The following is a 16,479-nucleotide window of genomic DNA, read 5'->3' as shown; positions in this document are numbered from 1 at the left end:
GGCAAACCCAGGTACCAACAACAGCATACAGATGGCAATGCAGAGGTCAGCATACACTATTTACCTGCCTGTCCAGGATCTTTATGTGGGGGAATAGCTACAGCCTTACACGGAGTTACACGGATCTGTGGGTTAATCTGTTACTGGTACTCAAGCTATCCCCTGCAGAAGTGAGCTTTGATATCTCTATACAATGACTTCATACCTTGGGACAGCAGAGTAGACAAAAGCAAAAGAAGGGCACAGATTAGTAGCTGGATGAGTCACCTAAAGGTATCTTTTCCCCTCCACATATGCAACAACTTCTCTACATCTTCTCAGAGCTAGGGACTAAACATAGGCTTTTTGTCTCTTCAACAGTATTAAGGGTACAATTACAAATCTGGAGAAGGCTCCTCCATCTCAGGACATGCTCCTTTCTGTTAAGCATAGATGGATCTGTGCTCCTGCTTATTGAGATCAGACACTGGCCCTTTCCCCAGGCAGCAGGACACCCCACTGCAAATGATGTAGTCTAGCTGAGCACAGAAATGCACCTTTCCAGAAAAAAAAAAAAAAAAAAAAAAAAAGAGTCGCCGTTTTAAGCACAAGATACATGCACACAAGCTCACTCCCATACTGCACACAAAGTGCAAATGTCTAATTTTATTATGACTGCCAGACCGTCCCTGCCACCCTCACCTCTGAGTTTGGGGCCAATCCTGGCCAAACTATCTGGAGGAAGAGGAGTTCTCAGACATATACCGTTCCCCTACATGTTTCACACAAACCAATAGCTTGGTAGGGTAGTGAAATCCAGCACACCAATGGAAATGCTGCTGGCCTGCACCCAGCTGCCACCAGCCCCGTTTGACAGCTCAGCTGGGCAGTCACGGCAGGGCCACGTCTGGTGAAAGCAGGCATCATCTCCTCCACCGCTCGCAGAGCGGTGCAACCTCCACAGCAGCTGCAAGGCTGGCACAGCCCTGCGTGACAGTGCTTTCCTTTTGGTATTAAAAAAAGGACAAAAGCCAGAGCAGCAAACAGCCTCCCTCACTCCAAGCTTTGACAGGGCATCGTCCCTCATGGGGACTTGACTGACGAGGCCGGTGGAGTTGCGGTGCCAGCTCTTTGCTCTCTCTGCAAAGCCATCGGTCAGCACGGCACATGAACTGTGATGTTCAAGTGATGCGAAACCCCAAGCAACACAAAGGAGATCCAACAAGTTTGTTCTGCGCAGGCCATCGAGGGGCTGGCAGACACAGCAGCATGCTTTGGCAAGCACCAACAYGGGAAGCATTCAAAGCAGTCATGCAGAGATAAGAGGCTCCCCTCACCTCTTGCCCAAGACATGCTGACCTCTGCCCTCTCATCTCTTTGGCACCATTAAAGATAAAAAAAAAATCTGTTATCTTTTTTACAATCTTTTTTTGTTGTTGTTTCAGAGCAGTTTTTTCCACATTTTTTTTTGCAAGGCCAATTAAAAATAAAAGTTTACCAGGGAGATGCAAAAAAAATAAATAAAAAAAAAGTGTCTGATATCCCTGGATTCAGCCTATAAGGATCTCACACACACCAAAGAATGATGTCCCCAAGCACTTTCCAACAGACTTTCAGAAAATTTCATCTTTCTACTTCCCTGGCTGGATAGTCTGTTTGAGTAATTTTCTCTTTCTCCTGGGGTTGGTTGCTAAGAGACGCACTATTACTTCTCTCTCTCTTATGACCCGATTACTGTGATCGGCAAAGACGGCGTGCAGACAACAGCCTGACACGGCTCATACACGAGCATCGCCCCTGTTACAAAATGATGGACTGTATTAACACTCCGCAGCCCCTTCGCTCACTGTGGCCTTTGCGGAGTCTCCTGGCACAACTGGGGGCTTTTACTTCCCCGGCTTCTGAAGCGTGCGTTCAAAAATTGTAAATCACAGGACTGGGAAGGGAAAAGAATGGACTTTTACCTCCTGTGTTTCACTGCCTGTCAGCCAGAGCCGTGTTAATGGATTCTTACTGAGAAACACTCCTTTTCCTACCCTACCCGGGAAGTGGTTCAGGAACTATTATTATCCTTTTTCACTCTCCTGCAAGAACTTTGCAAATACACAACATGCTTTGGGTTAACACATTCCCTTGAACAATTCAATGGCACGTTGTAAAGCTGCCTTTGACACTTCAGGGGCTGAGAGGTGACCTGGTCCTGCGAAGAACGCAGCTGTACTGTTCCRGGCGCAAGAAGCAGCTAGAAACGCGTTCGTAGGTAAGTGCACTGTGGTCCCACAGAAGCCACCGGGACTCCCAAAGGGCTTACAGGGTGCACTTAAATGGCTAGGGTCTGGCACTTTGCCCTTCGCAGAAGGGTCCTACGTGACAGGGCTGGATAGGATGAGACAGGAAATCTGAAGCTCAGGTTGTRACCTTATGCTGAATGGCATGTAGGGCAAAAAGTCAAGGAAAACTGATTTTGTTGATGTCATTACAGAAGAATGGGTCCAGTGTCAGTTGGTACGGATCACAAAAGAATCACTTACCTCAGAGACCCAGTCAATCTACATCTGTTACAAATTAACTTTTTATAAGCCAAATTGCAGACACCTATCATGGACTACATCAAACCTGCTTTTGAAAAGATCATGTTTGTTATCACTGTTTGTGCTCAGTTTTTCTGTTCTTGACTCSCACTTCTCTTCCCTTCAGCTTGCTCAGGGAGCAACTCTTAAGGCAGGAGCCATGGGCAGCCCCTCACGGAACATGGGTTTGGACCAGGCTTTGGCAATACAAAAGCACAGGTATTGCAGAACGTCTAAAAAAGCCAACTGCTGAATCTTTCAAGAGGGATCTCATAACAGAAGTGGCCTAGATATACAGTTCCCTCCTATTATAATTATTCCTTACCTCCACAGCGTTTCCCATAAATTCAGTGCCTCACAAAAATTCCAGTTCTCTCACCAGTGAGTTTTTTGCCATGTTACTGATATGTCCTATTCTGAAGAGCTTTCCAATAAGCTTTGGTCATGTCTAGTCTAAACCAAAACCTCTCCYCAGTCCTCGCTACAGCAGGAATTAGAGCTGAAGAAGATCAACGCGTCTTTTGCTCTGTCCCAGCTCTCCACGCTGGAGGCGAGRTGGTTCCTCCACCATCTGTACAGCACCTAACACAGCTGGGGAGAGATGGCTGCTTCTTGACACAGAGCTGTGATAAGAACAAACAGGAGATTGCTGGCTGTGCAACTCCAGAGGCACTCAGCCTCCAGCCACCCGTCAAGGTTCTAGAGAAAACTTGCACCTTCTCCTCTTGGCTATGACCTTCCAACATGAATGCTAGTTAAAGACCAAAACAGAAGGAGAATTCGTAGATAGCGAAGTCTGTTTACTTGGAAGCAGATTGGGTCACTGCTGATCCCAACCCCTTCGGGCTAACTGATCTCCCCCTGGGAGTCAGAGCTGCAAGACTCAGGCCCTGGTCACTGAACCCTTGGCTCTTGCCCCTAGTCTAGTTCCATGTGCTTTGCTTAAATGAAGAGCATTTCAGGCCTCATAAATTTAGTCCAAATTGTAATTGTGCAGTGTTCACTGCCAGAAATGCCTGCTCTTTGGCCACAAGTACAGTTTCTGTGGCTTGAACAGTTGTTCATTCATTCTTCTAACCTTTTATTAGACCAACCTGTAATATAATCCAATAGACATTTATTGCTTGTTTTGACTTAGCAGTACTCTGTCTGGCAAAGTGAAAAAGCTTTAGGCAGAGAAAAGGAAAAAATACATGTGTAATCCTTTATTATAACAGTTAGTTTTCAGGGTATAGAAGAGTTGCATTGTATGAACAAGGACAAAAAAATAAAATAAATGTTACTTGACTGTTAACTGTCATATAACAATTGTTATTACTTAACGGACTAGCATCTGGAAGATGTTAAAATTTTAGATTAAAATAAAAGGGACAAGTGCTGCCTGCTTGAATTCAAGCTATTTCAGCATTAACATTGCTCTCTAGCTTTGATTGGGCACTACAGCCTTTTAGAACTATGCAGAGAAAAATATTATCTTTTTAAAAGTAGGTTTGATATAGTCGATGACAGATGTTTGCAATTGGAGTTATAAAAAGATGGCTTCTCTCCATTCCAGTGTATGTTAGATCTGTCTCCTTTTTCTCCTTCCCTTTTTTGCCCTTTTTCTTTATTCTACCCAAACTATTGTGGTTCACAGAACAGGCCACTGCAAAGATGAATCACTATTCAGTGTTTGAAATAATGAAGTGGAAAAATTAAATATAGTATCTTGGAAGAGCAGACAGAAAGGAGGAAAAGAAAATGAGAAAAAAAATAGGTATGTCAGAAAAAAATTAAAAATCCACCTGCTGAGTAGCGTAATATTTGCTTTATGACACCAACTGCTAAAAAAAAAAAAAAAAAAAAGGCACAATCTCAAAAAAAAGGCACAATCTCACTCATCAGAATGAAAAACAAGGCTAGGTAATATTTCAAGTAGCTTCCAAATTAGCGGTGAAACATTCTAAAGCCTCTGAAAGTTTAACATTTGTAATTCTAACAAAATAGTAAAAATTTTTAATAAAACCTGGTGGYTTGACTTGACATTTTGTGAACTACAAATAAAAAACATTATTGAATGAATATATTTATGCACCTGTTTTATGGCGCATTTTTCTCAATGCCATTATCCAAGGTGGTATTTCAGAAAAGAATATGTTCATCCTGAGAGCAAAACCAAGAATACAGACCTACATATTTGTCCGTAGCAAAAAAGCAGATTCAGAAACTATTATCCAGCCTAAGTAGTAGCTTATTGTGGGATGACTGCAATCAAAGCAGTAGGACTGCTCAGAGCCAGATTATTCACACTTGTGAGAATTACAAGTCATGACACTAGTCACTGTGCTGTGGAAAACAGGGCAAAGCTCTCTGCATCTCCATCTGGTAAGCTTTTACTTTCAGTGTAAGAAAAGTGGCAAGATATGAACAGAGGCAAAAAGCCAGGGGAACAGCAGAAAGATATGCCAATGTTGTGTCAGCAAGAAGGGCAACAGCCGGGTCCCAGCAGGTTCAACAAGCACCAACTTTTCATGAGCTACAGAGTAGAGGGGCTACTCTGGGGGCACAAAGGCACCAACTTGTCTCATGCTTCTTCAGAACAGCTCAGCTTGCTTAAGGCGATTTAAATCTGTTATTACACAAATAAGAACCACCACGAACCTCCAACTGGTTTCACTTGGCTCTTAGCCAACAGGGAAGAGGATGTCATTAGAGAGAAATCAATGGAGACTTCCGAAATGCTGTTCAGAACCAGTCCCGAGTTACCCTTAATGAGGAACCCCTGTCTTCATGCTTATTCTAGGGGATTTGGGGGCTCTGTTTTTGCTTTAAATGCTGTTGTGTAGAAGGTAACAAAACCACCACAGAGAGGCCTGGAGCTTCAAGTTCATTTTCACTGTCTGTATTTTGTGCATCTGTGGATGATGCATTTCTGACACTAACGAATAAAGTATTATTTCATTTGCTCCATTTTGTTCAGTGCAAGAAACACAAGGAAGAACAAGAGCAAGGATTACGAAGAGTTTTTAACACACATAATATTCCTTTTAAAAAAGCTTTCTTTAAAAAACAAGCATCTACGTGGGGGCTGTGCTTAGGCACAGTCAGAATGATTAACAGCAGCAGTCCTCTTAGTTCCAATAACATTTTTTATCTCTGCAAGCTCAATCCTGAGTGCATGATGGGAGCAAGAAAAAGGTTAGAGCACTTCTCAGCCTATTTTTTGTCCCATCACTGAGAAACTGTCCTGTCAGAAACATCAATGTTTTGATTACCTGGTGGCACAGCTGAAGAGCAAGACAGGAACCAAAGATCACCAGGTCCCGCTAGAAACTTTCTGGATCTTTTAGGAGTCAACTTACCATCAAAACAACTGAATGACAACACACTCCCATGCATCATCTGCACTGCAGTAATTGTCCATGTGCATAACTCACAACATATGCAAAATAGCGAGCCTTTGCTTCTCCTGCAATGCAAGAAGGTTGAACTAAATCACATTATCTTATCTTAGTTTTGGACTAAGCATACATACAAAGCTTTGCCAAGGTCCAGATGACCACAGTACATCGTTCATGAGCACAAACCTCATCCTAACAAGAACTAGGAACAAAACACCATGAAAACTCATGTAAAGCACTCACAAGAACAGGTACGCCTCTCTTCTCACAAGTGAAAGATAGCACTTCCAGTAGCAAGGATTACTCTTCACTGTGCTGTGGTACCAACACACATACAGGAAAACAAAAAAACTGCTGAATCCCACAAGGCAGACAGGATTTATCCTTTAAGRGCTCTCATCCAAGTACAGAATAGACTCTAGACCTTTTTAGCTTCTATGAACTATCAAGACTGCAGGATAGGGAACAGCATAGCTGAAGTACTAAGTGTCTATTCTAATAAATCCATACCAAACCTTCAAAAAATCAGACAGAACTACTGAGAGTAGCTACTGTAAACAAGATCCACTAGGTATGTACAAGAAAAGAAATAAAAATCAGCCTGATAGAAACTAGAAGCATGAACTAGCAGACACAATAGATTACATTAGCCACTGCTAAAAAGCTTACACATAAATGAAGAGGAGGGCAGAGAGGGCAAACCTCTATCAGCAGGGTTCAGGCATACACAGCAGTGTCAGCTATGTCATCTTGCCTTGGAGCCAGTTCTCCTATCTTGGCTCATGAGTTGCAGCCCTGTTCTTCAATCAAGTTAAATGGAAGGAGATGATTTATTTAAAAAAAAAACACAAAAAACAAAACTGAAAGAYCTACAGGGAAAGAAAGGAAGAAGGAAAGAGCTTGCTTTGATTCTCATCCTTTCAGTTAGTTTGTTATTAAAGCCATAATAACTGTTCCTGTTTTTGCAGGTATTATATTCACCAAAGGTGGTGATTACTAGGAAGAGACATCAGCACTGTTAACTATTGCATTTAGAAGGACCCAGGAGTGCAAACTAAAGAGGATAAATCTGCAAAGTGGCTTTCTCAGAGCATCTGAAAGTATGGAAGGAAAGCATGTCCAAACACTTTCAGGCCCTACAAACTAACTGATTGTCCTGGCACACACTTTGTCTGCAGAGCTCTTTCTGGCCCAGACTGACTGTGGTATCTGTCTCAGTCAGTCCGGGAAATATCACTCACCAATCTCTATGAATGAAACATACTCTAAGAATATAAGGAACTTGGTTTCTTTAACAGCAAGTTCAACAGAGATGGAGGTCTTCACTGATGTTTCTTGGCAAGGTGGTATTTTTTGTATCCAAAGGTGTACACGATATATCAACATCTCCTATTCTGGGGACACTCGGGCTTTGGAGTATTGTCCTCCACACAAAATGTTTTATCGTCATTGATCGTTCTTCCCCAGTCACATTTGCTTTCTCAGCTCTTTGCTTTATGGGGTTGTGTCCATCAGCTTTTTTTTTTTCCTCCTTGAGGGTCCTCCCACTCTGCTCTCTGGCAACTCCCTTCTCAAGAAGGGTCTGGGAGCAGAGTTGGCCACCTTTCATCATGAAAAGGAGACAAGGYGCCAGGTAATGATTCAATACTTCCCAGTAGGCTTGGATGGACTTGTTCCCCTTCCCCTCTACCATGAAAGCTCCCTGACTCCCCTTCGAGTGACCGTGTGTCATGGGATTATTAGCCCTACTGGACCCCCAGAGAGCTGCAGCAGTGCTCGTAAATGCTGCAATGGAAAGCTCAAACCCACAGCCTCAAAGGGCTCAGCAAGCAACGTTCCAGAGACCGCAGGCTAGGCTCGATTTGCATTAGCATGTTGATTCTCCTGGAGTCGCACTGCTTCATGTCCGTGGGGTTTTGTTTGGAGGGGAGGGGAAAGGAAGGGGAAAAGAACTTTTGTGGTTATGAAAACAAGCTTGAAACCAAAAGGATCCTGACCAAAGGCAAATCACACCACAAAGCCTGACATTCTTGCTGTGTTCAAGCCATCTTATGACCTGAAGAGCCCTGACTCATGCTTTTCCAAGCACCTGAGGCTGACAGTAAGAGTTTACATGTTTCTGAAGCCCCTGCTTCTGACCTGGTAAGCCCTAGAGCTGTTCAAACATACCCAAAGACCTGCTACAGAGGCACTCATGTTGGAGTGCCCATCACTAAACCTCCCATTCTTGCAGTGCATGCAAGTGAACCACCTGGGCTGGAGTCACCATCAGTCACACTCTATTCCACAGGAGATGCTAATGGAAAACACAGCACACACCACAAGCCACACTGAGCCTAGCGATGGGGCTGCACAGTCACCCCGCAGAGTTGCCAGTATTGAGGAGTCAGGCCCACCATAACACAGAAAGTTGGGGGATAAACTCATGCTAACCTTGCTCTGAGCCAAACCCCTCCTTAGTCTGCCCTACAGGCTGAGGCCCCGTTTTTTCGGACTAACAGAAAGAAGAAAAAAAGGAATTTGCTTCATCTGCAAGTTATAAATCCTCCTCATCTTCCAGAGCTCAGCTTAGAAGGGAACATCCATGTGGCAGCATTTCCCTAAGAATCCAACTCTGATGAACACACTAAAATAAGTTTCATCATACAAGCTGGAAAGGAAGAGACAAATAAGTAGCAGGAAAAGGAGGAAGGGCAATACTTTTAAAGGAAGCAGAAGAGGACAGTCCACCCTGCCCTTCCATCCTCGCATTGTACACTTATGTCAGTAGGAAGTGAAAGAAAGCCCACTTGAACTGACAGCTCAGGTGAGAAATATTCCTCATTCATTTCTCTCTTCGGGATGCTCTTGGCTGCTGCAGCTCACTTAAAACCTAACAATCTCTCATCCCTATCAGCAGCAGCACATACAGAAACACACTCACACAGAGGGGATTGCCACATGCTTCTAGAAAAAATAAGACTGTAAAAACCAGCAGGAGTTGCCCTGAACAAAAAAAATTAATACCATCTTCTTGAAAGAAGGTATTATTTTGCTTAGAGATCTTTTTGGTCAGTGAAGACAGAGGAAAAGCTCAATGCATGGTTCTTGATGGGGTCTTTGAGGAACAGAGGAAGGAGGAAGGGAACAAACGCACGTAGGCACAGAGAAAGCAGCCATACAAAAGACCAGGCTGGAYGCAGGACTTGAGGAGGGGTCAATCACCTCAGGTTGAGCACGGAGAATTCTCATTGACAGACTCATCCAGCTTCATCCAAGGGCTGTCTACCTTCTCCATCCCACTACTCRTCTCAGGAGGATCTCTTAGAGCATCACTGCTTGAATAGCTGGAAATCTAATTTTGATTTCCAGCCTATCTCATTTGCAGCTAGGTTTCCTCCCCACATACACTTGTTTTTCTTGTACAAAGACATCCTCTTTTAGCTTAGACAGCTCTTCTCCCTCTGTGAGGTAAATAGAGAGATGTGTAGGATGTTGGGCACCTGCACATCTCAGAAATTTCAGCACTCGCACCTCCTAGGATCAGGCCCACACTGAACAGAAATGTTTGCGCCCTTGGGTTAAGCTTATTGAAAACATAGACTCTAGCAGCGACTCTTCCCACGTATAAAGAGAGCACAGTGATTTATGGCATGTTGCTGTAGAGAGCTGAAAGGGAGATGARGGAAAAGGAAAAACGCCTCCCTCTCTCCCGAGCTTGGGAGGAAGAGTCAAAGAGAGAATGGCAACCTGCAGCAGCGAGACTGCTGGGGAGGCAGCATATGGACAGAGCTCGGAGCAGATGAGCCCCAGCACAACACCATGCCAACACAGCTCCCCCGCAATGGAATGAGAGCTGCTCTGCGACCAAGCAGCTCCAAACACAGCAGAGAGGCTCACTCCTGTCTGCAAAGGGAATGGGCCAAAATGGGGCAAGACAGATCCCCACTGCAGATTCCAGCCCTCCCCGGTCACCKGAGAGGGAGCATTTCAGGTGAGTAATGCGAATTCCCTTTGAACTGTCACAACAGGGAAYGCTAGCAATAAATCCTACAGAGAACCAAGCCCAGACCATGGTCTTAGCACATGGAGGCCTGGTCCAACGTTTGCAGAACCTATAAAAACACAGCTGTGCCAGCCTCTCTGGCTAGCCWTGATGTAGAAACTTATGCAGCACATTAATCATAGCTATGTTATTATTATTATTACTGTAGTCATACCCAGAGGTCCCCAAACAGATCTTTGTGACAGCAAGACAGAGCCTCTGCTTTATGGGTTGACAAACCTAGTTTAAAATAAGTTGCAGCAAGTCAGTGTAACAAATAGCAAGGAAAGGGGGCTGGCAACTCTGAGAAAATTGCTCACTTACCTAGTCTAAAACATGCACATCTTGACTGCTTCCAGTCACATTAAAATGCTTTTGGTTTTTAAACCAGTGGCTGCTTCTATATTATTTTCTTTTTAGTCATTTAACCATTTCTAGCTTGTTTTAAATTCTATTGAGTATCTTCTAATCAGTACCTCCTGTCTGATATTTGTGCCTGTGAAGTAATGTTGAGGCAGGTGTCAGGAAAAAATAAAATTCAAAGTGAGTACGTACAGGGTGGCACTAAGACAAACCAAGGAATTATCACCAAAGAAGCACCAGGGTGCAGCTGCAGAGGCCCTGGAGGAGTACTGCCGTTTCCTTGCAGACGGGAGCCCAACTCACAGGCCTGTCACTTGAGTGCCCTTCCCCAGCATTTTCAATGTATTCAAGAAGAAAAAGCATAAATGTGATCACTGAACAGACCTATTCCGTGCAAGCGACATGCCTACAAAATAACAATAAAGAAACGCGAGGCCAGAGAACACGTCTCCCCAGTGTTAAAAGCAACAATCTGAAGAAACTACGGAGAACAGTATTTGTTGGTATCCCAGAAAGATTCCCTGATATTGCCCCTGCAGCCTCYTTTGAGTGGGTAATAGACTTTGGTGACACTGATTAGGGAGCCAACAACACGCCAGGCCATTTTTTATGTGAGCCACTACAGCYGTGGGACAGCCCTTCACTCGCGTGGTGCCTCTACTCTCATTCATCTTCAGCAGAACAACTTTGTGCAGCATGTTACGCTCAAGCATTCAGGAAAGCAAACGTTTCTCCACAAAAGCCGCAGACAGCTSGGAGGCTGAAAATTTATCAAGAGACCAACAGGGCTCCTCTTCTCCTGGGAAAGACTGGCTATGGGAAAGACTCCCAGGAAGGGGAGGACAAATYCAGGCAAAACGACGAGCAGTGTTGCTTTACGGAGAGAACCAGTGGGGCACGGAGCTGCCTCCCAGGCTGAATCACCGCTGCAAAAACAACTGAGGTCAYTGAAGAAACAATTAGGGAGCCAACGGAGCCATAAAAAGTGAACAAGGCATGTTGGGCTAAATATTGTCTTGCTGTCTCCCCTCCCAGAAGTCTAATGTTCTTAGGCTTATATATGATGGGGCTAACGGCTGTGGACTGGGTGCTTACACCAACTAGCAGCGTGTCACCTTTTGAACGTGGATTAATTTAAGYTGGACGTACTACTATCAAACCGCTAAGCTGGTCCCCGACTAGATCTTTGCCATCACTTAGCTCTTCAATGCTTGTGAGACAACATGATCTCCAAAAGGCCAAAAATCAGACAAATCCAGGGACTGACGCTGAAAAAATAGCAAATGCCTCCTGTGAGTTATCAAAACCTCCTGATCCCTAACAAACCTCAAAATTCTCAGCTTCTTGCAAAGTTAGATAGTCAATGTTCCATAAGAAATATTTGTGTCGCCTTGTCTCTCCCTTCACAGCCTGCAATACTTAGGTGTTGCTCTGTTCTACCCCATATGCCAAGAAATAAAGAATTTTGTAGAAGATAATGTTCCTAAGTGGCATATAATCAGATCTACAATCATTAGAACACACTTAATTAAAGCACCTTGACATTTTTGACAAAAAAACAGTGGCTGATCAACAATAGTTTTCCCAGATAAAAAAAAAATCATTTTCAGTTATTTTAAATTTTAGRAGAATTTAAAAAATAAGTATTTCCAAATCCAGTTTGAAAATGACATTTTTATTGCACTTCAGAAATGGATTATTTTTACTTTTAATTCCAAATGTCTTTTTCTTCCTCTTACTTGCTGCTGTCTTGTTACTGAAGGCAACAGAACAGGTGCGTATGACTGAGCTATTCCCCTCCAACACATTTTCTTTTTTTGTTCTGAATTCTCTGAAGTTAGAGTGAAAGAGGAAAAAAATACATATACTAGTCAGGATTTTCCAGCTTTCTTATAAAATGTCCTTAACTTATTAAATCTCTCACTTGAGCGATTTCCTAAAGCTACTTTGTTCTTCTTKCTCCTTTTCATTATTCTAYAGTTTTCCTGAAAACRAGTAAGCCTTAAAAAGAAACAGAATTGAAAAGGCGAGAGAAAAAAATATAGCTAACATCATTTATCTTACTGCACTAAACACAAAATAGGAAAAAGGAGATGGAAGAAAGTGGAATATCCAAAACTGAAAATCAAGTTTGTTTTGCAATTTTCTTCAATACAGCTTTCTTTTCTTTTTCTTTTTTTTTAAGGGGGAGGTAAAGAGGTGGGATGAAGAGGAGGGAGAAGAGTTTTCCACCCAGTTCTGACCACAGAAAAATACCTGGAATAGAAAGGYCATTATTCTGCAAAGACAGCTCCCACTCTTTCTTAAAATCCCTGTTTTCACATCTACTATGGTAAGGCTTGGTCACACGCTCTCTCCCCATCACTTAAGGGCAGCCAGGATACTCCTACTGGCATTTTTCCAGTTGTGAACCCAGACACACTCCCAGCAGCATGTTTTCGATCGTGGGAAATCTCTCCCTCTGCTTGCCACAGCACAGGAACCCAACTCCAGTGTATGCTGCTCCAACATCTGACTGCATGATAAGTGGAGGACTTTAAAGTGTGAGGTAGAGCAGGGCCAAAGCAAAGTAGGCTATTGTTTTACTAATACAACATCTTCAGAAGCTYTTGCAATGGTCACATAAATATCCACATATTACATCATTAAATTATTTCATATCTGAAAGCCTGCCATGGTAGAGAAAAAAGAACAAAAGTAAAGCTGAATCAAACTGGCAGGCACAAAACGAAGTACTCTTAAAGCCATCCTGCTAAACTTAGCCCTGTCATCCTAAACCATCCCCAGTTCATCTCACTTTTGCAAAAATTGGGCTGGAATGAAAGAACTAGAACTGAAAAGGCTGTTCAAGTCCCAGCTCCTTGGATCAATACGCACTAAACAAACAAAATTCCTTGAAAAGCATCAGTCTTAGAGATAGGACAGCTCCTTCCAATTAAAGTCACGTAAGCTCTGTCCCCTACTCGTCCTTTAGAACACCCCTGCACTTAACATGACAGTAGCTATCCAGAGCAAGAGTAAAAGACATCTTCAGATTTGTCTTTATTTGAATGATATGAAACGGGCTCCCACAAACCCATCAACAACAAGCAAGCCAAGAACAGCCTGTGTCAGAGGTTAATTCCCCTTAATTATACAGATGTGCTTCTTTCCTCAAAAACATCCTTACCATCACTTCCTGGTTGCTTATACGGGTTGTACTTTGGCTTGGGAGCAACGACAGGTGCAAATTTCTTTGGTGTCTGCTGAGTGGACACCGAGATGCTGGGAGTCCCAAAGGCATGTGTGGTCTCCATCCTTGCAGTAACGTGACCAACAGGGTCGTTGGTACTCTTAGGTGGCAACCAGGATGGGTGAGACATGGTTCAGATCTGAGAGGAGACACAAAAAGAATCACACACACACATTAGAAATTTAGGCTGAGGAAATAACAGTGGCAAAACCTACTACTTTGCTGATTTAACCAAAATCCTTTAATTCGTTTATCTTTAAATATACCAGTATTTCTGTATAGGGCTTAAAATACAAGTCTGTCCTCCTTTCCCCAGCAGGTACTGATCAGCTTGCTACTGATATCAGTAGRAAGTGGTGTTATTTTACCCTTCGAAGTAAGAGGCAAGCTAATACTTTGGAGAAGCCAATCAGTTCCATCATCTATCAGAATAATGGTGATATATTTGCTTTGCCCTATGGGGCTTTTGTGAGTACATTAATACACARTGGTGAAGGTACTATGGGGACAAGTGTCATTACACACAGGCAGAAACACTTCCAAAAATGCACCTTACATGACTTTAGCACTTTTTCACGTGTCATTTAGGACCTCATGTCCCACTGACTTCCATTTAAACTTTTAAGAAAAAGGTTTTCAAAAGTAGCTAATCATTCCTGATGGCTCCATTATTGAATGCCTAGCTTCAGATATTTTAAAAGCATGCCAATTTTGAAAATATGCCAGAAACCCACAGCCACTGACAACCAGGATCCTTTTAGATGTCTCAGCTTGCRTAAGAGAAAACAGAGGCAGCCCAAATCATTACTTATTCATGACAGTCTTGRGTTTGGACTTTTAAAAGCCTGCATCACTTTTGAGAAGGGGACTTAGATGCAGCTGAAAATGTTATCTGTAAAATACCTGTTCATAATAGCCTGAGCTGCAATAAACAAGTGCTTTTCATCACGCACAAGTCACAGTCGTCAGGTAGCACTGATGGTCCTACAGTACCTTCAGAAGTTATCCCTCTAAGCAGGATTTGAGCTACAGTGAGGAAATGAAGATCCTGCATGCCTCTGACATGCATTCCCACAAAAAAAGAAGACGCCATGAATTTTGCAGCCCCTGGAGCGCCCTGCCATGCTCTGAACTGATGTTAGGAGGACTCCATCAGAACACTGAAATCAGCAGGCAGCTGGGACTTGATCTGGAAAGATTTGTTTCRATCACGAAGCATGGAAAAGGATCAGTGCACTGACTGCAAAGCGCTAGGGAAGACATTAGCTGACTGCTGTTGTCTAAAAGCATTTCCAATTGCGAACAACACTACAAAGTAGAGTCATTTCTAGATTTGCAAAGAGGTGGACTCTAGCTACAGCAGCAAGTGCATTCTGCCAGGGCATAAATGGAAGAGTATGCCCTACCTCTGCTGGCAGCAATGGATTTTATTAACTGGTGTGGACAGTCCTCCAGCTAAGTGTGGGGAATGGGGACAGATGAAGAGTAGCTTCTGGCAGGTGTACACCGCCTTGGAGTGAAGTCATTACCAAACCCTGTTGCATTACAAATCTCTAGCTATTCTGACACAGCTCYGTGGTCATGCACACAGCCATCTATCTGAATGTCTCACAAGAAGATATTTTGTAAGCCAAGAAGAGCAGCCACATATAGCCAGCTAAAGGTCAGTGCTAAAAATCTGAAAGTAAACATGTGGCTAATCTTGTCACCTCTGCCACCTACCATCAACAGAGAGATGAYAGAAATATCTTCTCGCTGATACCACTCAGGAATACAACTAAAGGATCACCCGCCATGCCGACTGTGACTTATGCTTGATGCCACGAAGTTAACACTTCCATGCATATATGTTTCCCAAACAAAAAAAATAACATTTGAGTTCTGYAGTCAGCCCTCAGCATTACAGAGAGCATTTAGGCACGAAGAAAGCATATCTGATAGTACCTTTAATTCTACTTAGACAAAATAAAGCAGAACATCAAACATTTCATTTCCCCCTTCTCCTAATTTGTGCTCAGTTAYCACTAGAAATGTCAAAACTGAGTTGCAGGGGTTAAGATGTAGAACGGTTTTCCAAACTCATCCTAACGGACAAAGCATCTGCATCCTAYAAGCTACACAGAGAGCACACCAGGAAAGTCCTCTATCAAAGGCACCAAGGGTTACTCTTAGACACAAACCTGGGAAAGTAGTCCAACAGCATTCTATAAGATAATCTTATCCTAGTAATTTGTTATTAGAAAGTAATGCTGAGTCAGTGTGGGCAAAACAACCTAGGCTCTGCATGGTAGCATGGGGATAGTATCTCCAGTTAATAGCAGTGCTTGTTAAAAGCTCATGTGTATAGATGCTTGCCTCTTTCAGCCTAGTAAGTTTACTCCAGGTAACAAGTTTCTTCCTTTAAGAGTCATTCCTGCTTAAAGCCTGCAAAGGAAGGAYAGTCCACAGTCTGAACCCAAGACTGGGAGCTAGAAAATTTGAAGTCATCTTCCACTTTCATTGCTCCTTGGATGGGAGAGGGGCTGGMAAGTGCTGAGCATCAGACCCAAAGTGTGTGCCTCATCCTCCTAGTGCAGTATGACTCGCTGTGAGCACAGCTGGTTTGCGATTCCTACTGCTGGAGGAGATCGTTGTGTGGGACACCCGACGTCAGTGCAAGAAAGCTGGGAGGCCTGCACAGAGCAAATGGCTCAAAATGAGGCAGCTGGGAGCATGGCAGGAGCAGAGTGGAGAAGGGCAACCATCATCCCCCRCGATAGCTCTGCTTTTGTTGCAAAGAACGAGGCGACTTTCTCTCCTACACATGGCTGCCAGCAGACCTCATGTTAACATTGAGAGCATCATTCTGAAAGCAAGAAGTGAAAGGCAGGTCCTCCCCACAGGGCCGGAGAGCAAACCAGCCATGACGGCGGGGGAGGAGGGCGTGCGAAC

General features: G+C 43.5%; 1 protein-coding gene across 10 annotated transcripts in view; it reads right to left on the bottom strand.

Moving 5' to 3' along the window:
* Positions 1 to 16,479, bottom strand: part of LPP (LIM domain containing preferred translocation partner in lipoma) — a 364,090-nt gene that overhangs the window by 211,606 nt on the left and 136,005 nt on the right. For all 10 annotated transcript variants that reach the window (XM_085325128.1, XM_085325129.1, XM_085325133.1 and 7 more), the window contains one exon: positions 13,486 to 13,687. In XM_085325128.1, the coding sequence (XP_085181254.1) occupies positions 13,486 to 13,678 (193 nt within the window). In that variant the 5' untranslated portion in view covers positions 13,679 to 13,687. The remainder of the gene's footprint in view (positions 1 to 13,485; positions 13,688 to 16,479) is intronic.

The sequence above is a fragment of the Rhea americana genome, unplaced genomic scaffold (assembly GCF_003343005.1).
Source record: "Rhea americana isolate MKP2758 unplaced genomic scaffold, rheAme1 scaffold_96, whole genome shotgun sequence".
Classification (NCBI taxonomy): Eukaryota; Metazoa; Chordata; class Aves; order Rheiformes; family Rheidae; genus Rhea; species Rhea americana.
Note: the sequence above shows the minus strand (reverse complement) of the source record. Positions and strands in the feature narration are given on the sequence as shown.